This window comes from Lepidochelys kempii, chromosome 10, assembly GCF_965140265.1.
Source record: "Lepidochelys kempii isolate rLepKem1 chromosome 10, rLepKem1.hap2, whole genome shotgun sequence".
NCBI classification, from domain to species: Eukaryota; Metazoa; Chordata; order Testudines; family Cheloniidae; genus Lepidochelys; species Lepidochelys kempii.
Genome location: NC_133265.1, coordinates 51,245,704 through 51,267,737, shown reverse-complemented (window position 1 = coordinate 51,267,737; position 22,034 = coordinate 51,245,704). Strand labels below are relative to the sequence as shown.

At 42.8% G+C, this 22,034-nt stretch overlaps 1 protein-coding gene across 3 annotated transcripts in view; it reads right to left on the bottom strand.

Moving 5' to 3' along the window:
* CIB2 (calcium and integrin binding family member 2) overlaps window positions 1–22,034 on the bottom strand; it is a 135,646-nt gene that overhangs the window by 84,062 nt on the left and 29,550 nt on the right. For all 3 annotated transcript variants that reach the window (XM_073303557.1, XM_073303555.1, XM_073303556.1), the window contains exon 2: window positions 10,699–10,733. Coding sequence is in view for 2 of the 3 variants with exons in the window: in XM_073303555.1 (XP_073159656.1) it covers window positions 10,699–10,733 (35 nt within the window). In the remaining variant the exon portion in view is untranslated. The remainder of the gene's footprint in view (window positions 1–10,698; window positions 10,734–22,034) is intronic.

The following is a 22,034-nucleotide window of genomic DNA, read 5'->3' as shown; positions in this document are numbered from 1 at the left end:
TCAATGTTTGGGGCTGGCAATATTGGAATATAAATCCATGCTTCAGATCGCAAACCATCCCTGTTAGACTAAATTAGGCTGACCAGATAGCAAGTGTGAAAAATCGGGACGGGGGGTGGGGCATAATAGGAGCCTATATAAGAAAAAGCTCCAAATATCAGGACTGTCCCTATAAAATCGGGACACCTGGTCACCCTAGACTAAATGCAGGTTACAGCTAGTGAAATTGTAGGGACTGTGCTATGAAGGAGGTCACTCTAAATGGTCATAATGGTCTCTTTTGGCCTTGAAATCTACAAGCATCTAAGTAATGTTTTATTTCCCAATCTCCTTTCCCTGGGGCCAAGTTATTCCATAGCTACCCACTGCGGGGTTTATTGCACCTGCCTCAGCAACAGCGGACACCGGCACTGTTGGACACAAGATATTGAACTAGAGAGATCACTGGTCTGATTTGTTATGGCAATTCCAATGTTCCTAATATCATTACTATGTATCATTTGTGTCGCTGTAGTATTTAGGAGCACCACTCAGAGAACAGGATCCCTTGTGCCAAGTGCTGTATAAACAGAACAAAACAAAACAAACAGACAAACAAAAGACTGGCCCCTGCCCAAAGAGCTTACTATCTAATCAAATACAATGTTTTTGTTACTCATATATTCAAAAGTGGCAACTAACTTTGAATTCTTCATAAGTCTCAGTTTTAGGTTCCATGCTCTAGCACAAGGCTTCATCATTTGGGAAGCAGACACCTCTGAGAAATGGTTTTGGTTTTAGTTTTTTTAAGAAGACAAAAGTTTTCCATTGGAATTTCAAAAATCACACCCATATTCCTAGTGCTCTTACATTTGGTAAAGGTTTGTTGACACAAAATCTAAATTTTGGACCACATATGTTACTGGATATGTTGCTGTAAGCTAAACATAAACATGTTGCATAACCATCTCTGTTACAGAGGGGGAAATAGAGCACACCCCCGGGTTTACTCACGCTAGTTTAGTCACGCTAGTTTAGTCGTATTGAGAAAACTCCACAAAAGAGAAGAGAGCGCAAAGGATTTTTCACAAAACTAACCATGACAACTGTGCTTTTGTGGTTGTCTTTTACCTGCCTCACTGAGTCTTTTTGTGTGTGCCTACCTCCCAGGTAAATAGCCTGGATTAAACAAAACATAAAACTGAAACAGAGCCTACATTTTACAGGATCATCACATACCCTAATACTAACCAACCCTGTGAGCACACAACAAAGTAGAGAGAAAGAAACTTAGGGAATTAACTCTTTGCCTGCTAGCTTCTTAGAAGGAGAGATAGGAGACCCATTGGTACTGTGCCTCCCTAAGCCAAGGAGACACTTGATTTTTGTTCCATGTAACTTTGGTGGCTCTTCTGCCTCTGTAATGCTAGGAACATTGAAATGAACTGCTCCTGTGTCTCAGCTGACGAGAGACCACTATTAAAAACTTGACTTTTGTATAATAAACCTGTGCGGTGCTATTCCCCTGATGCAGTCTCTTAAATCCTGATTCTGCAAACACTTATGCACATGCTTAAACTTTAAGCCTGAGTAGTTCCATTGACATCAGAGGCACTGCTTGCCTGCTTTATGCCCCCATAACAAAGTGATTTGATCCTGACGTTACAACAGCACAGTCTGAACTGTAGGTTAAAACAATATAGCTGAGTAATTGGATGAATCAGGGAAGTGATAATGGCAAAGAGAACCTGTTTCCTTGGGTCGCTCATTCATATCTGCTCCAAGTCAGCAGTGACCAATAGTCCCTACCAGTTGTAAAGGTTGTTCTACTGTTTATGTGAAATAAATTGATGGTCTCAGACCAGTTCTCTGTCATAGTGCACATGCTCCAGATCATACAAAACACCATTACATTTGCATTCCTTCTATCAGTCTCAGTGAACGGGCCAATGATTAAATGGGTATAATTCCAGATCCTCAAAGATATTTAGGTATATAACTCCATTGACTTCAATAGGAGTTAGGTGCCTAAATACCTTTGAAAATCTGAGCCATAGTCCCTGGGTTCCCGTCTAGGTCAGTGATCAGGGATCAGGCACATTAACAGGGCAGCATGGGGAAGCTTGCATTGCTGCTGTCTGCTCTCTAACTGTGGACAAAGACCTCCTGTCCCCAGAGCCGTCAGTCCATCACCGTCCACAAGCTAAATTCACTAAATGAAATACTGTAGGGAAAAGTCTCCAAACAAAACTTCTGCTTTAACAAAAGTGACGCAATTCATCGGCCTTGGCTTCAATCTATCTCTAGGTTGTACACTGAAATATATGTTTGCATATATAAAAAAGTTTTTGAGACAAACAATGACCACAATAAGCAGAAACCTATTTTACCTTCTACAAATGATCTTTTAGATTTTCCTTCTGTCAGATGGCTTAGGAAGATCAAACACACTAGCTAATACTTCCCAGCTTGTGAGACTAAGATCACAAAATGTTAACAGGGATCGTTGTGAAGGGGCCTTGCTAAAATCAAAGGCTAAGTAATTTTAAAAAAATCAAGATGATTAAGATTCCCAGGAAGTAGAATATTATTAATTCAGAGTCATCGGGAGGAAACCTCCTGAGCCTAGAAACTGACAACCGCACAAATCCATTGCATGATGAGACCCAGCCAGTGTAATAGGGACTAGAGACCTAGACAATGCCATAAGGCAACCAATCTGGCAGTGAGCCAAAGAGATAAAAACACTAATATGTGGGAAGATCCTGTTGAACAAATTACTTCATTGCCGCTATAGAGATTCATCACCACTGACAAGTGCCTGTCAATGCAGTTAGATCGGCTGTGGTTTCAATCAGCCAGCTGGAGTAGGACAACATTAATCAGTTAGGCTTACTTTCATAGAAACAAAGGATGGATTCAATTGCTCGCCACGTCAGAAAGTAGCACATAAAATGGACACGTGCTTGGTAATCAATAATAACCCAGAGAATTGCTCAAATGAGCTTGTAAATCATATAAGCATCTGAACCTATTCCATGTTAACTATTTCTGCAGCTGTTTAGTTGCTATTGCAGAAACATTTTCTTTGTACAGACACCTATCAGGAGTTTTAACTAGGGTTTCCCCTACAATAACATATTAATCATGATCTCTACTTGGAAATTTGCTCTCTTATATTGTCTCTTTCAAATCCAGTTAAATGTCATTAGCGTCTCAGTCATTACTGTGCTTGTTCAAATTTCATGAACCCATTTATTACACAGACTTGTGCCATGCGGAGCAATGACACCACACAAGTTGTTCTAAATTATGTATAATAGCTACAATTTGCCAGTTTTTAGATTACTGTGATTACCCTGGGATGGCTATAGATGGCATAGTTTAGAACAGCCCATAGGCTGCTCTAATTTATGCTGGGGGTCATTTTGACCCCACAATAGCCCAGAATTGGAAGCACAAAGGTGGCCTTCCCTTCCCACACTGCAGTGAGTCTAGACTTGGCACAGCTGAGATTCTAGCCGAGAGTACAGACAGCTGAAGTAAGCTGGTCACTGGTGCAGGGCTGTGAGGGGGCTGGGTATAAAGCAGTTTTTCTCTGATAAGAAAAAAAATTCTTCTGCATGTTCAGCTTTAGCAGTTTGGGAATAAGAACTTTAATGAAGAAAATTAAATCCTTACTTCCTTTCTTTGCTGGGATTCCACATTTTTGAGCCTACATTTGTTTTTTCCAAATATTAAATTCTTGCCACAAATTTAGTCGACACATTAGTACTGATTGTCACCCGAGACATATTCAGCCAGGCCTCCAATGCAGGTGTTCTGAATTCTTCATTGGTCTGTAATTTTTTCTCTCTGGACTGCCTATCCTGCATATTTCAGAGTAGCAGCCATGTTAGTATGCATCTGCAAAAAGAACAGGAGTATTTGTGGCACCTTAGAGACTAACAAATTAATTAGAGCATAAGCTTTCGTGGGCTACAGCCCACTTCATTGGATGCATAGAATGGAACATATAGTAAGAAGATATATACGTACAGAGAAGGTGGAAGTTGCCATACAAACTGTAAGAGGCTAATTAATTAATATAAGTTATTATCAGCAGGAGAATCATAGAATATCAGGGTTGGAAGTGACCTCAGGAGGTCATCTAGTCCAACCCCCTGCTCAAAAGCAGGACCAATCCCCAATTAAATCATCCCAGCCAGGGCTTTGTCAAGCCTGACCTTAAAAACTTCTAAGGAAGGAGATTCCACCACCTCCCTAGGCAACGCATTCCAGTGTTTCACCACCCTCCTAGTGAAAAAGTTTTTCCTAATATCCAACCTAAACCTCCCCCACTGCAACTTGAGACCATTACTCTTTGTCCTGTCATCTTCTACCACTGAGAATAGTCTAGAACCATCCTCTCTGGAACCACCTCTCAGGTAGTTGAAAGCAGCTATCAAATCCCCCCTCATTCTTCTCTTCTGCAGAATAAACAATCCTAGTTCCCTCAGCCTCTCCTCATAAGTCATGTGTTCCAGACCCCTAATCATTTTTGTTGCCCTTCGCTGGACTCTCTCCAATTTATCCACATCCTTCTTGTAGCGTGGGGCCCAAAACTGGACACAGTACTCCAGATGAGGCCTCACCAATGTCGAATAGAGGGGAACGATCACGTCCCTCGATCTGCTCGCTATGCCCCTACTTATACATCCCAAAATGCCATTGGCCTTCTTGGCAACAAGGGCACACTGCTGACTCATATCCAGCTTCTCGTCCACTGTCACCCATAGGTCCTTTTCCGCAGAACTGCTGCCTAGCCATTCGGTCCCTAGTCTGTAGCTGTGCATTGGGTTCTTCCGTCCTAAGTGCAGGACCCTGCACTTATCCTTATTGAACCTCATCAGATTTCTTTTGGCCCAATCCTCCAATTTGTCTAGGTCCCTCTGTATCCTATCCCTGCCCTCCAGCGTATCTACCACTCCTCCCAGTTTAGTATCATCCGCAAATTTGCTGAGAGTGCAATCCACACCATCCTCCAGATCATTTATGAAGATATTGAACAAAACCGGCCCCAGGACCGACCCTTGGGGCACTCCACTTGACACCGGCTGCCAATGAGACATGGAGCCATTGATCACTATCCGTTGAGCCCGACAATCTAGCCAACTTTCTACCCACCTTATAGTGCATTCATCCAGCCCGTACTTCTTTAATTTGCTGACAAGAATACTGTGGGAGACCGTGTCAAAAGCTTTGCTAAAGTCAAGAAACAATACATCCACTGCTTTCCCTTCATCCACAGAACCAGTAATCTCATCATAGAAGGCGATTAGATTAGTCAGGCATGACCTTCCCTTGGTGAATCCATGCTGACTGTTCCTGATCCAGAAAATAATTTTTGTAGTGATAATCAAGATGGCCCATTTAGACAGTTGACAAGAAGGCGTGAGGATACTTAACATAGGGAAATAGATTCAATATGTGTAATGATCCAGCCACTCCCAGACTCTATTCAAACCCAAGTTAATGGTATCTAGTTTGCATATTAATTCAAGCTCAGCAGTTTCTCACTGGAGTCTGTTTTTGAAGCTTTTCTGTTGCAAAATTGCCACCCTTAAATCTTTTACTGAGTGGCCGGAGAGGCTGAAGTGTTCTCCTACCGGTTTTTGAATGTTATGATTCCTGATGTCAGATTTGTGTCCATTTATTCTTTTGCGTAGAGACAGTCCGATTTGGCCAATGTACAAGGCAGAGGGGCATTGCTGGCACATGATGGCATATATCACATTGGTAGATGTGCAGGTGAATGAGCCCTGATGGCGTGGCTAATGTGATCAGGTCCTATGATGGTGTCACTTGAATAAATATGTGGACAGAGTTGGCATTGGGCTTTGTTGTAAGGATAGGTTCCTGGGTTATTTTTTTTTATTGTCTGGTGTGTGGTTGCTGGAGAGTATTTGCTTCAGGTTGGGGGGCTGTCTGTAAGAGAGGACTGGTCTGTCTCCCAAGATCTGTGAGAGTGAGGGATCATTTTTCAGGATAGGTTGTAAATCTTTGATGATACGCTGGAGAGGTTTTAGTTGGGAGCTGAAGGTGACAGCTAGTGGCATTCTGTTACTTTCTTTGTTGGGCCTGTCCTGTAGTAAGTGACTTCTGGGTACGCTTCTGGCTCTGTCAATCTGTTTTTTCACTTCAGCAGGTGGGTATTGTAGTTTTAAGAATGCTTGATAAAGATCTTGTAGGTGTTTGTCTCTGTCTGAGGGGTTGGAGCAAATGCAGTTGTATCGTAGAGCTTGGCTGTAGACAATGGATTGTGTGGTGTGTCCTGGATGGAAGCTGGAGGCATGTAGGTAAGTATAGCAGCCAGTAGGTTTCCGGTATAGGGTGGTGTTTATGTGACCATCACTTATTAGCACAGTAGTGTCCAGGAAATGGACCACTCGTGTGGATTGGTCTAGGCTGAGGCTGATGGTGGGATGGAAATTGTTGAAATCATGGTGGAATTCCTCAAGGGCTTCTTTTCCCTAGGTCCAGATGATGAAGATGTCGTCAATGTAGCACAAGTAGAGTAGGGGCATTAGGGGACGAGAGCTAAGGAAGCATTGTTCTAACTCAGCAATACAAATTTTGGCATACTGTGGGGCCATGTGGGTACCCACAGCAGTGCCACTGACTTGAAGGTATATATTGTCCCCAAATGTGAAATAGTTGTGGGTGAGGACAAAGTCACAAAGGTCAGCCACCAGGTTTGCCGTGACATTATTAGCCTCTTACAGTTTGTATGGCAACTTCCACCTTCTCTGTATGTATATATATATATCTTCTTACTATATGTTCCATTCTATGCATCCAATGAAATGGGCTGTAGCCCACGAAAGCTTATGCTCTAATATATTTGTTAGTGTCTTAAGTGCCACAAGTACTCCTAACCTGCATACTGTATGTTTAGCAGAAATTCATCCCATCTCTAACTGTGATGAAGTCAATGATTCTCTCAGGCTGTTGGTTCTATTACTGAGTGTTTCCAGCATGCCCTTAGAAATGAACTAATAGGAGAGAGAGAGAAATTACTCCAGAGAGAAAGGCTCTGAAATGACTCCAGAGAGAAAGGCATTGAATCAGGCTTGGCAAATCACCACATCTAAAAAAGGTTCAAACATTCTGACCTTCTGTTAACATGTCTCTATGAAATTGGAACTCACAGCCAACCAGAACCTTGACCGTAAACCACTTAATTTTGTGTCACCTAAGAGTGCATGAGAAGGATGCCTGCTGTAAGAAACTTTAGCTTATATGTCGAAGACTCTAACTTATTAAAGAGTTTTATAACCTTCTCCCAGATCAATATTTCTTAATAGATTCTCCTCAGAAATTAAGTCAGATTTTCTGGCCTTTTGTTCTCCAGATCCTATCCACATACCACTTTCTTCAACATGGGAATGATCAAAAGCATTCTCCACCCTTGTGCTGCTGAGAATGCTCTTGAGATTAAAGCCCAGGAGTGGAAATCAAGAGAGCTGTGTGTTAGTCCTAACTCATTCCTAACTACAGACTCCCTGTCCTATCTACAGATTCGGTCCTAACTACAGACTTCCTGTATGAAACATGGCAAGTCGCTTATCTTCTCTGTCCTTAAGTTTCCCCTATCTAAAATGGAGATCATCATAATTACTTCCCTCACAGGAGTGCAGTCCAGTTACAATTAATTCATTAATGTTTATAAAGTGCTTTGAGTTCCACAGAGGAAAGGGGCTTTAGAAGTTCATTTTAAAGATGTGTATAAAAGTGTGTGTGTGTGTGCATATGAAAATCAAAATAACCTGTGCAATAGGAGTGCAACATCAGCTGATTTTTACAGAGCTCTGGATGGATACACTGCTGCCATTCAGCATAAACAGGCTGAATTGTCACAGGAAACTGTATGCTTTCTCCCAGTATCAAACTCCCAGGAATATCACTGAACAATTTCTAAAAGTTATATTACCATTTGTCCATTAGTTTGGTGCCCACTTCACTCTTCTGTACCAATTATGACAAATTCTGTTATTGTCTAAGTTGCTGTTCTTCAGCAGAACTGAGAGTCCTGCAGCCTTGACTGGACATATAATTATCATTCATTTTTATTTTATCTGCATGGCTTTTTGTCAGGTACACTGAACACAGAAATGACATGTCTTTCCAGCTGTAATGATAACATATCATTCCTGGGGGTACACAACTGGGGAGGAGCGCTTTGTCAAAGAAGTTACAGCCAGGCCTACAACAAACCACAAACTGTGGGATAATTTTTAGCCACAGCCTTTGGTAGGGAATGGTTCAGAGCTGCCTAACCACAGCAGGAACTCCTGGGGGGTGTGTGACATTGCACTCCATATGTTTATGGAAATATGCTTATGAGTGTGAATATAAGGTAACTGGAATATGCTTTATGCAAAAGGTCTCCTGTAAGGTATCATTACAAAGCTTATAATCTACTGAGTGTGTTCATCCTATTTGTATGAATGTATCATTCTTGTATCCGAAGATAGAAATATGAAGTATTACTCTGAAATCCTTTGTAATTATGCAAAGTGTGGGCCATTAATAGTGGTTTAGAATCTTGATCGCTCCCATCGACCAGGACAATTGGTTGTAAATGGCTCTGTTTACTTGTAAGCCTTCCTGCATATGTGGGTGCCAGCCAGTGAGTAATGAAGTCTCACAGGACATGTGAACATGTCACATGACACTGGAATCCATCTTAAACCTGGTGCTTTTCCATTTAGAAGGAAGGGTAGGTACCTAGAGAGAGACAAAGGATTCCCACCTTGTGCCAAAGATATAAAAGGGGGTGGAACAGAACAAAGGGGGCTGTAGTCATGAGAAACCCCTAGTTACCACCTGAGCTGGAACTAACAAGAACTGTACCGGGGAAAGGATTGGGCCCAGAATAAGAAGGAGTCTAGTCTGTGAAAGAAGCTTATTGGAATATCTCTGAGGGTGAGATTTACCTGTATTCAGTTTCTTAAATGTATTAGGTTTAGACTTGCGTATTTTGTTTTATTTTGCTTGGTAATTTACTTTGTTCTGTCTGTTATTACTTGAAACCACTTAAATCCTACTTTTTATACTTAATAAAATCACGTTTGTTTATTAATGAACCCAGAGTAAGTGATTAATACCTGGGGGAGAAAACAGCTGTGTATATCTCTCTATCAGTGTTATAGAGGGTGGACAGTTTATGAGTTTACCCTGTATAAGCTTTATACAGAGTAAAATGAATTTATTTGGGGTTTGGATCCCATTGGGAGCTGGGTATCTGGGTGCTGGAGACAGGAAACCTGCTGAGCAGTTTTAAAGTCTGCAGGTTTGGGGGTGTAGTTCAGACCCTGGGTCTGTGTTGCAGCGGAGTAGCGTGTCTGGCTCAACAAGACAGGGTTCTGGAGTCCCAAGCTGGCAGGGAAAATTGGCTCAGAGGTAATTTCAGCACATCAGGTGACAGTCCCAAGGGGGTCTCTGTGACCAAGTCACAGTATGCACCTGAGAAAGGTTCAATGTCTGGGGGCTTAAGGTGAGAGGGTAGCAGCTGCTTCACATACATTTGAAGAGGTTAGTGCCTGTCTTGGTGCTGGCTTGGAACAGCTTTTCACACCTTGTGTTCAGGGACTGGGTTTGTCTGGCCCTTGCACCCATTCCCACCCTTGCACACATGCTCAGAGTTAGCACAATCTAGCCAATTCACATCACAGAAATGCTCTCTCACAGCCCGGCAGTATTTTAGATAATAAATTACAGATAGTAGAGACCTGGGACACATTCAGCCCCCGCATAAGTGGATGCATCTCTCAGTGGCTTTGAGGAAGCCCAGGACAAGACGGCATCCTTTCCTCTGTGCACAGTGAGATAATCCAAGTTATTGGCTTAAACTCACCTCCACTTTCCCAATAACTGTGTACTCACCATGGAGCCATTTAGTCTTTTGTGGACAGAACTCATTGAACATTTGACTCACAGAGTTTTACAGACACAAAGGCAAAGGCAAATAATGTTTTCCACACAGACCACATTTATTCCTGAGCTCAACACAGCTCCTAACATTTGCAAAGACAAAAACCTTTTACCTGCCATTTCTCACAGATGATCGATCGCAGTATGGCTCAATCCTGCACTACTGATGCAGGCAAAACACCTCCACTGAAGTCAATGAGATTTTTGCCCGCTTCAGAAGGATGGGATTAGGCCCTAGTATCTTCATGAAAATTAAGCTGTCCATAAACCAACACATTTTAATGTTACTGCAATTTCGGCCCCATCTGTCCTGCTCACGCAAAACTTTCACTAACAAGAAAGGATGGGGCCTTTAATGGTTTAACTGAGCAGGTGTGCAAGGGTATAGCAAATACAAAGTTCTTTTAGATGACAGTACAAGTTGGCAGGCATTCAACAGAGGAATGACTTCCCTGAGTTTCCCTGCCAGGATACTACAAGAGTTGGTTTTTTGCTCTCGCCTGTCTTGCCAATGTAACAGTATTACAAAAAGAACAGTAGCAGAACTGATTCCCTAGCTAGTAGAGTATTGGTGAGTTCATACATTTGCGTATTATAGGTACATTTTAGGACCAAATCCTGTGCTCATTTACTCACATGAATAATCCCATTGTCTTTACTGAGTTTCCTCACATGAGTGAGGAGAGCATAATTTGGCCCTTTCCATACAAATTATGAAGGAAGAATGGAGTATGATCTGCTTACCGAAGGATTTCTTTCCGAGTGAAGAAGGTACAATCCTGTTAAAAAAGAAAACACGTTATTGTACTAGAGAGATACAGCTATCAATTGTAAGAAAATGGCTTCTACATTCATGGAAAGAAGATAAGTTTATGCACAGAATCACTACAAAAGGTTTTCTTCCCCCTTCTCCTCCCCCCACTCTCCTGCTGGTATTAGCTCATCTTAAGTGATCACTCTCCTTACAGTGTGTATGATAACACTCATTGTTTCATGTTCTCTGTGTATATAAATCTCCCCACTGTATTTTCCACTGAATGCACCCAATGAAGTGAGCTGTAGCTCACGAAAGCTTATGCTCAAATAAATTTGTTAGTCTCTAAGGTGCCACAAGTACTCCTTTTCTTTTTGCGAATACAGACTAACACAGCTGCTACTCTGAAACCTGTCATTATGCAATACACTGCATTTAGCCGTATGCAGTGGAAATCTATCAACTTCATGAAAAACTCGTACAGATACAGACAGACATCATCTTCCTTTCCAAATGCAAACAAATGGACATCATACCAAAAGGACTGAAGGTAAAAAATCCATTACAATCTACATACCACACAGACTATGCTGACAGCTTGTGCCACACGCTCTCAAAGAAACTGCGGAACCACCTGATCAACATCCTCTACAGCAAACAGGGAAAGATTAAGAATGAGCTCTCAAAACTGGATACTCTCATAAAAAACCAACCTTCCACACAAACTTCCTCGTGGCTGGACTTTACAAAAACTAGACAAGCCATTTACAACACACACTTTGCTTCTCTGCAAAAGAAAAAGGACACTAAACTATCTAAACTACTACATGCCACAAGGGGCCACAGCAATGGTTCCCTTAACCCACCCAGCAATATTGTTAATCTATCCAACTATACTCTTAGCCCAGCGGAAGAATTTGTCCTATCTCGGGGCCTCTCCTTCTGCCCCTCCACCCCCATGAATATGATACAGTTCTGTGGTGACCTAGAATCGTATTTTCGACGTCTCCGACTCAAGGAATATTTCCAACACACCTCTGAACAACATACTAACCCACAGAAACCTTCCTACCAATATTACAAAAAGAAGGATTCTGGGTGGACTCCTCCTGAAGGTCGAAACAACAGACTGGACTTCTACATAGAGTGCTTCCGCCGACGTGCACGGGCTGAAATTGTGGAAAAGCAGCATCACTTGCCCCATAACCTCAGCCGTGCAGAACACAATGCCATCCACAGCCTCAGAAACAACTCTGACATCATAATCAAAAAGGCTGACAAAGGAGGTGCTGTTGTCATCATGAATAGGTCGGAATATGAACGAGAGGCTGTTAGGCAGCTCTCCAACACCACTTTCTACAAGCCATTACCCTCTGATCCCACTGAGGGTTACCAAAAGAAACTACACCATTTGCTCAAGAAACTCCCTGAAAAAGCTCAAGAACAAATCCACACAGACACATCCCTGGAACTCCGACCTGGGGTATTCTATCTGCTACCCAAGATCCATAAACCTGGAAATCCTGGACACCCTATCATCTCAGGCATTGGCACCCTGACAGCAGGATTGCCTGGCTATGTAGACTCCCTCCTCAGGCCCTACGCTACCAGCACTCCCAGCTATCTTCGAGACACCACTGACTTCCTGAGGAAACTACAATCCATCAGTGATCTTCCTGAAAACACCATCCTGGCCACTATGGATGTAGAAGCCCTCTACACCAACATTCCACACAAAGATGGACTACAAGTCGTCATGAACAGTGTCCTCGATAATGTCACGGCAAACCTGGTGGCTGAACTTTGTGACTTTGTCCTCACCCATAACTGTTTCACATTTGGGGACAATATATACCTTCAAGTCAGTGACACTTCTATGGGTACCCACATGGCCCCACAGTATGCCAACATTTTTATGGATGACTTAGAACAATGCTTCTTCAGCTCTCGTCCCCTAATACCCCTACTCTACTTGCACTATATTGATGACATCTTCATCATCTGGACCCATGGAAAAGAAGCCCTTGAGGAATTCCACCATGATTTCAACAATTTCCATCCCACCATCAACCTGAGCCTGGACCAGTCCACACAAGAGATCCGCTTCCTGGACACTAAGGTGCTAATAAGCGATGGTCACATAAACACCACCCTATACCGGAAACCTACTGACCGCTATTCCTACCTACATTCCTCCAGCTTTCACCCGGATCACACCACACGATCCATTGTCTACAGCCAAGCTCAACGATACAACAGCATTTGCTCCAACCCCTCAGACAGAGACAAACACCTACAAGATCTCTATCAGGCATTCTTACAACTACAATACCCACCTGCTGAAGTGAAAAAACAGATTGACAGAGCCAGAAGAGTACCCAGAAGTCACCAACAAAGAAAATAACAGAACGCCACTAGCCATCACCTTCAGCCCCAAACTAAAACCTCTCCAATGCATCATCAAGGATCTACAACCTATCCTGAAGGATGACCCATCACTCTCACAGATCTTGGGGGACAGGCCAGTCCTTGCTTACAGACAGCCCCCCAACCTGAAGCAAATACTCACCAGCAACCACACAACAGAACCACTAACCCAGGAACCTATCCTTGCAACAAAACCTGTTGCCAACTGTGCCCACATATCTATTCAGGGGACACCATCATAGGGCCTAATCACATCAGCCACACTATCAGAGGCTCGTTCACCTGCACATCTACCAATGTGATATATGCCCTCATGTGCCAGCAATGCCCCTCCGCCATGTACGTTGGTCAAACTGAACAGTCTCTACGTAAAAGAATAAATGGACATAAATCAGATGTCAAGAATTATAACATTCAAAACCCAGTCAGAGAACACTTCAATCTCTCTGGTCACTCGATTACAGACCTAAAAGTCGCAATATTACAACAAAAAGTCTTCAAAAATCAGAATCCAGCGAGAGACTGCTGAATTGGAATTAATTTGCAAACTGGATACAATTAACTTAGGCTTGAATAAAGACTGGGAGTGGATGGGTCATTACACAAAGTAAAACTATTTCCCCATGTTTATTCCCCCCTGCCCTGCAAGTGTTCCTCAGACATTCTTGTCAACTGCTGGAAATGGCCCACCTTGATTATCACTACAAAAGGTTTTCTCACCCCGCCCACCCCCCGCTCTCCTGCTGGTATTAGCTCATCGTAAGTGATCACTCTCCTTACAGTGTGTATGGTAACACGCATGGTTTCATGTTCTCTGTGTATATAACTCTCCCCACTGTATTTTCCACTGAATGCATCCGATGAAGGGAGCTGTAGCTCACGAAAGCTTAAATTTGTTAGTCTCTAAGGTGCCACAAGTCCTCCTTTTCTTTTTAATGAGGTGTCAGGAAATGTAGGCTGTAAAATAACTGACCTATAACTGAGGATATGACTGTCAGAAGGGTTTTATTTATTGATGGACTGAAACATCAGAAAACATATCATGTCTGCTATACATGCTATGTGTGGCATTGCTCAGGCTAGCCCCAGAATTGTGAGATGACCAGACTAGAAAGGGGACTAAGGCCAATAAGAAGAGCTCTGTGCCAAAAACATGCAGTAAATGGACTTGGGGGAATCTGTCTTTTAACTTTTAAAATTTTACTGCAAAATATATACAGCAATCTAAATAGCAAACTATTATTATTAATACTTATTTATATTGTGGTAGTACTTAAGAGCCCCAGTGATGGATCAGGACTCCATTGTCGTAGGCACTGTACAAACACAGAACAAAAAGAAGAGCCCCCTCCAATGAGCTTACAAATTAATCCAGTTTCCCAATGGTATTAGGAGAGACAAGCCATTGCATAGCTGGAAATAATTTACTAAAGTTCAAAACAGAGCTGGCTGACTACGACCAAGCACAGCACCCAGACCTCATGGCGATTCTGAGTGCTGTCTGGTTCAACCATGTCTGTTTCTTTTTTTAGTCACTGTTTACAAACATTCGTATGAATGGGGTTGTTGTTTTTTCTGAGGATTGGCACTTCCGACCATACCGCAAAAAGCTCATCATCATTATTGCTTCTAGTTGATGCCCTTGGTGGAGGTCTCAGTAATGGCTAACAACTGACCAGACCATGGAAAATTCACACCTAGATCAGCAAGCTCCCCAGGGATTCAGTCCTGTGAGGTTCTGAGCACTCTGGCCTGGATCTATCAATACACTTGCTAAGCACGCGTCTAAGTGTTTTACTGGATTGAGGCCAGACTGCTCAGCACCTTGCAGGATCCAACATGAGGTGAAGGATGAGCTACATTGTCAGGCACTGTGGGGAAGCATAACCTGCCACTGTCCATACTGCAGTATGCAGTTCTGTGGATAAAGAGAAAATTCCTCTTCACCAGCTCTGTTAATCCAGCGCCTTCCTCCAGCATAGACTCATAGCAAATTCATTGAGACCACGTTTCCCTAGTTTGCTTATGAGAATGTTATGTGGGACTGTCAAAAGCCTTACTAAAATCAAAATATATCACATCTACAAAATATATCACAGCTTCCCTTCATCCACAAGGCCAGCAACCCTGTCAAAGGAGGATATTAGGTTGGTTTGGCATGATTTGTTCTTGATAAATCCATGCTGGCTGTTCACTATTCGACTCTAGGTGCTTACAAATTTATTGTTTATTAATGTGTTCCAGTATCTTTCCAGGTATCAAAATTAGGCTGATTGGTCTATAATGTTATTCACTTGGAGAAAATCCCACCCCAGCCTCCACAGCTGGGAAGGGTTCCCTGGTAGCAGAATTGGCACGGTTCTCCTGGACAAGAGGTTAGGGGCAATGTTTGGGGAGCAAACACAGGGAATGGGCATCCTCTGGTCTTCCAGTCTGTTGCCAAGGCACGTGAAGGGAGCTGAGCCTCAGCAGCGCAGCTCCATGGCCTGGCAGGAGGATACCTCCTGCTCCACCCCACCATACTCCTGTGCCCAGCACTTGCCCAGTTTAATCAGGCTGGCACGAGGATTTGGCCCTTAATTATTTTCCTTTTAATGTAAATAATGTAAAAATATATTGCATTTTCCACAGTCAGTTAGTGACAAGGTAATAATGTTTGACCTGTTAGATGTCCTGATTAGAGCAGGTGGGGGAAGCAAATACTCTTGCTCTTTAGATCTCTGAAGAAAAATCATTTAATTCCTGCACTGAGAATCATTTTGGCCAACTGCCTGTTCCTTCCAGGAAGGGCAAAACAGATCCATCATAGCTGGTTGAAGCAGCATCCTCTAGGTTGTCTCAGGTTTCCAGATAGGCGATCACGCCTGCTCCCATCAATTATTAAGTTGTCTTGCTCCTCTCTATATGAAGTGGTAGGAGAGGCCGCTCCTCCTTTCGCATATTGTGTAACAGAATATTGTTACAGGGGCACAATCGGAGGGCTCCTTGTGAGCTGCTGACAGTGATGTCACATTGTCTGGAACTGCACAAAGTGAAATAAGAGCCAGCTGGTTAAGTCTTCATTAATTCCAGCACATGTAACACCTACTGTCAAGGTATCGTTTAAAGACACTTCATTTACCAACGAATGGCTGGTGTAGTTTGACAAATAAATGTGATGCTGTCACTAGCAATCTTCCTGTAATTATATAGACTCAGGAAAGCAATGGAAACTGTTATTTAATGAGTGAGCTAATGTGGGATTTATGTGCAAGTGGATGAAAAAGACAAAATTACCTTTTAAGAATGAGTTAAGCTGCTCTACATTCTAGAAATAAACACATTTAAAGAAGATTTGGAAACACAGTGGTGGACCAGCTATTTTATAACAGTTTCTTTTTGAGCGTGGTGACAGAAAAAAGCATGGTTGAATCATGTTAGGGAGTCATGTTTTAATCCTGCTAGAGCCAAAGGCTAAAACATAGTGACATAGGACATAGGATTGGAAGGGACTTCCAGGGTCATCATGTTGAGTCCTCTACTATTGTAGGCAACCCTGTCACATAATCCTGCTCACTAATTTATCAAGTTCAATCTTAAAACTAGTTAGGATGTTTGCCCCCACTACTCCTGTTGGGAAGCTCTTCCAGAACCTCACTCTTCTGATGGTTAGAAACCTTATTTTAATTCGCACCCTGAATTTATTCATGGCCAGTTTATATCCATTTGTTCTTGTGCCATCAGTGTCCTTTAGTTTACATATCTCTTCTCACTCCCTGGTGTTTACACCCCTCCCCACACACACACAACGTATTTATAGACAGTAATCATATCCCCTCTCAGCCTTCAATTTGCTAGGCTAAACATGCCAAGCTCTTTTAGTCTCCTTTCCTAAGATAGGCTCTCCATTCCCCTGGGTCCTTTCCATAAGTGAATCTCAACCTTTGCCAGGCTGTGACCCCAGGTTAAAAAGAAAAATATTTCAGGACTCCCCAACTGGCTATCCAGAGGTGGTGGTGCTGATCCCCAGATTGAGAACCCATCCTTTACATGGCTCTCCACAGTGGACCCAGGAAAAAAACCATCCCTGGTTATAAAAAGGGTGGGCCATGACAATGTCCCTCAGCCAATTCTGAACGTGATTATTTTTATAATACCAATGGGGTCTTACAGTGGTATAGAGAGGCAAGGTGGGTGAGGTAAAATCTTTTATTGGACCAACTTCTGTTGGAGACAGAGACAAGCTTTTGAGCTACAGGGAGCTCTTCTTCAGGTTTGGGAAATGTACTTAGAGCATCACAGCTATATACAAGGTAGAACAGATTGTTTAGCATATGTAGTTAACATATTTCAAGGGACCATTCAAGGTGAAGTGACCCATTAACATCTCACCAGTCATGGGAGGGAGGGAAGGGGGAAAAAGGCAGTGGGGGGGGGGTTAAGTGCTTTACAGATTATTGTAAGAAGCCATAAATCCAGTGACTCTGTTCAGTCCATGATTTTTAGTATCTAGCAAAGTTGTGAATTTAAGCTCTCAGGCTTGTCCTTTGAAGGTGTGCAGGTTTCCTTTGAGGATGAGGACTGAGAGGTCAGACATAGAGTGATCACTTTGTGAAAAGTGTTCACCCACAAGCGATAAGATATTTTTGTCCTTTATCATTTTTCTATGTAAGTTCATTCAAGAGTGATTGTCTTGTTTCAACCAGATAGTTGTTATTGGGGCATTTAGTGAATTGGAAGAAATACACCATGTTGTTAGATGTTTGGCTGTGTGTGCTCCCTCTGTGTGCCGTCCCAGCTCTGTGCTGGTAGCTGGCACAGCAGACCTTTAGTGAACCACCCAAGGACCACAAGATCTGTTAAGGTATGAAGGCACTTGGTCAGGTTTATTGTCAACGAAGCACAGTCCTAGCTCCCCAGATCAATGCCTATAGTTATACTAGCACATGTATGCCCGTGACAATGGAAACAGCTCAGTGAATGGTGGGACTTTCCATTCCCCCCTCAGCTGGCCACAGACACTCCCTCTGAGGTACCTCTTTATACACCGATACAAACAAGTTACTTATTGCCCCTCTGATGGGGCTAGGTGCCACCCATTACCTTGTATTTGTTGGTTCAATCAAAAACATCTATATCCATCACGCTGTCCTCCTGACCTTATCTTTAGGATGGGTCAGCCTGTTCCTGTTATCTTTGGGAAATGTGTTGGTATTGAAGTGTTCTGGTACCATCCTCTGGAATGTGTGTGCATGTGTATTCTTGTGCCTAGCACTACTTAGGAAAGAGCATTGGCCTGCTAAACCTAGGGTTGTGAGTTCAATCCTTGAGGAGGCCATTTGGGGCAAAAATTGGGGATTGGTCCTGCTTTGAGCAGGGGGTTGGACTAGATGACCTCCTGAGGTCCCTTCCAATCCTGATATTCTATGATATGTGTGTTTTTGCAATATTGGCCCTGTTCTCGCCAGGTTCTGTGAGCAAGCCCTGCCTCTAGTCATAGCCTGACTTTGCTTTAAATTAGCAAAGCTTTGACCACTATTTTAGTCCAGGCCTCAGGCCTCATACTAGGCCTCTGATACAAGGGCTTATGTTTCAGGCCCTCTTCCTACTACACACCACATTCTGTGATATGCATCTGTAGACTCATGGATCTTAAAGGTGTGCTGTGGGGGGTATTGCATCATCATAGCAGTGGAGATATGGCTACAGGTTTTGTATCTGTTCTTCTGTCAGGGTCTGGTGCCAGTTTCAGTTCGTGAGTCTTGGTCTGTGGGGAGCTTGCTTCTAGAGATGAGCCTGGAGAGGTTGGAGGGATTATTTGAAGACCAGAAGAGGGGGTTTAGGAAAGATGTCTTTTAGGATGTGGTCCCCATCAAGTGTGGGTTGTAATTGTTTGATGATATACCGTATAGGTTCCAGGTGACAACAAAAGGTGTGCGACTGGAGGGACTTTTATTTTTGTATTGAAGCAGGTTCTCTCAGGGTATTTGTGTGCCTGTTCTATGATGTGATGACCTATTTCTCTGGTGGAGTGTCCTTGTTGGGTGAAGGTGTTTTTAGGTGAACTAAGATGTATATTCCAGACCTTCTTGTTGGAGCATATTCTGTGGTACTTGAGTGCCTGGCTGTAGAGAACAGATTTCTTGGTGTGTTTGGGGTGGTTACTGGATCTGTGAAGGTAGGTGTGATGATCCGTGGGTTTCTTGTATATAGTTGTCTGTAGGGTTCCATTACTGAAGCTGATCATGGAGTCCAGGAAGTTGATGCTGATGTGAGAATGTTCTAGAGAAATTTTAATGGCTGGGTGGTGGTGGTGGTGGTTGAAGTTGTGGTGGAAATCTATGAAGGAGTGTAGGTTGTCTGTCCAGAGGATGAAAATGCCATCAATGTAACCATCAGGAATTAAGGCCTGTAGCAAAACTAGTCTCCAGGCAGCCTCATCAGTACAGCTGGCCTGCAACACCAGTCTGATTAGCCATGCAACCTGATTGGCTGCTGAGGCCAGCAGGGTGGCTCTTAAGCCAGCAAGAGCAGCAGCTTGCTACCTTCTCAACACTTATGCCCACCACTGTACCTGCTCCTGTGCTACCTTGCTCCTGCTGCTCCTGCCTTGCACCTAATCTTGCCATGGTCCTGTCCCTGCCTTGAGCCTTTCCTTGCCTAATACTCTACTTGCTCCACTTTCTGACCTCAGGTTTTGACCCCTGGCTCTGGCTCCTGACTATGGACTCTGGCTTTGACAAGTTGCAAAGTGTGGATAAGATTAAAACTACCCCAAAGTTTAGGCATGTTGATAGCTGCAGTTTTGGTTTGTTCCATCACAGAAACTTCAAGGATGTTCGCATCCTGGATTTTGGTTCAAGCTTCTCTCTAGTAACAAAGGCATCATCCCTTTATATAGGCACTTTAAGTAACATGCTGTCTATAAACTCATTTCAGGACTGCATGTTCAAATGTAAGCCCAAGGTCTAAAAAGTGTTTTGCATTTGAGAAGATTGGCTGATCCCACCTGGCATATAGTAAATAATTTTATTACATTTTGTAGTGGCTGGAACTCTGGCAATTTAATTCCAATTTAATTAAAGACTTTTGGCCAGGATAAACATGGAGGTGAATCATCTGATTTTCATCTGGCAATTTCATTCATACAGAAGATTATATAATGAGAAAGAATAAGTAGTAAACTAGCACTTTATATTACCTCCTTTATAGTGGAGGGTGGATGGGGCTGGGAGAGATATGGGTTTAGTGGTCTATGTATTAGATTGGCACTACCTATCCTCCCTCAAACTAGAAGTTCAAATCCCAGTAGAATCACCCCATCTTTCTAAGAGATAGAACATTTACTACCATGTACATTACTGCATGTGAGTCTTCCTGATCAGACCTTAACAACCACACACCTGTCTATGCTGCATGGGTATTGATGCTCCCATGGCATTTTTCATAAAAGCAGGGGCCAGATCCTCAGCTGGTGTAAATGTCCATAGTAAACCAAGTTAAAACAATTTGCGCAAACTGAGGATTTGCCCTCAAGAGTTTATCCCCATGACCCCAGCCAAAATATTCCCTTCCTTTTTGATCCCCACTGTTATACAGATGGCTGAACTACCTTCAACCTACTAGAGGTGCTCTCTGTGTGTGAAAGCTTCTGGAACTAAGATCCTGCTCTCCAAGTAGGAAATGCACAATGTTACATGTTTTAGCCACTGAGATAATGTCTCCTCCTTTTATGTAGATCTAACGTTCCATTTATGATGTGCCAATGCCCTTAAAAATAAAAGCTAATTAGATGTCTGTTGAAGGGTCATTGATGTCCTTAGAAGTTAGATGTCATATAAGCAAAGGTGTACTTTATCTACTAATGCACCTTCACCATTAAATTTCTTTTTTCTGTTTACCTGACTGGGGCAGTAGAAATATAATGAGCTTCTTTTGGTCATAAACCAACCACAGTCCAATTAACTCTTCAGGATTCTCCTTCCCTCATACCCCATCACCTTTACACTGAACACTAGGCCTAAATGTCAAGAGTCTGAGTCTGTTCAAATGTGCTCAGAATCTAAAATTTGTTCCAAGTAGTATTATGTGTTGCCTTAATTAGCAAGGGTGAAGTACTGGCTTTTCAGCATAGGCGATCAATTCTTAAATTTAACCCTAATTTGGATGATTTTTTAAAGAGGTTTTTTGAGGGCAGAAGATTAAGAGAAAGGGGGGAGGGGCTCTCTTCCATTCTCATGGGAGGATTAATAGCCATCTTGTGCTTTAAGGGATAAATTACAGCCACCCTTTTCTGGGTGCACAAGGTTGAGACAAGGTTGCAGCAGGAAGTTGAATTGCAGTAGAGCAATAGTCCTGAGGTCAGAGAGGTGCCTTTTGCTGCCCCTATGAAAATCTATCTAGATTTAGCCAAAATCTAAGCCACAGAAAATCATCATTTGTGCATATGCATATGCACAAGTTTCTGGTACAATTTGATCTCCTACCTGGCTGTACTGTACATGTTCTCAGGCCATAATGAGCATCCCACAGCTCTTCAAAGTGAACACAGAATTCTAAATGCTCAGAACACTGGCAAAAGGGTGCCTGCTCCTACTGTTCTCACCAAAATGCCCTTTGGCCTAGGAAAAAGTGCATAGACTGAGAGCCAGGCAGCCAAGAGCTCCAATCCCACCCTCTGCACTATACAACCCTTACTACTGGGCAAGGCCTCATTCCCCTATGCAATGAGGGAACCAAGTATCATTTCCACAATTTTATAGATTAGCTCTGGCAGAGCTAGGATTAGAAACAAGATCTCTAATATAGCACACCAAACTCTCATTCATTAAGCCAGAGGTTCTCAACCAGGGGTACGTGTACCCCCAGGGATATGCAGAGGTCTTCCAGGGGATACATCACCTCATCTAGATATTTGCCT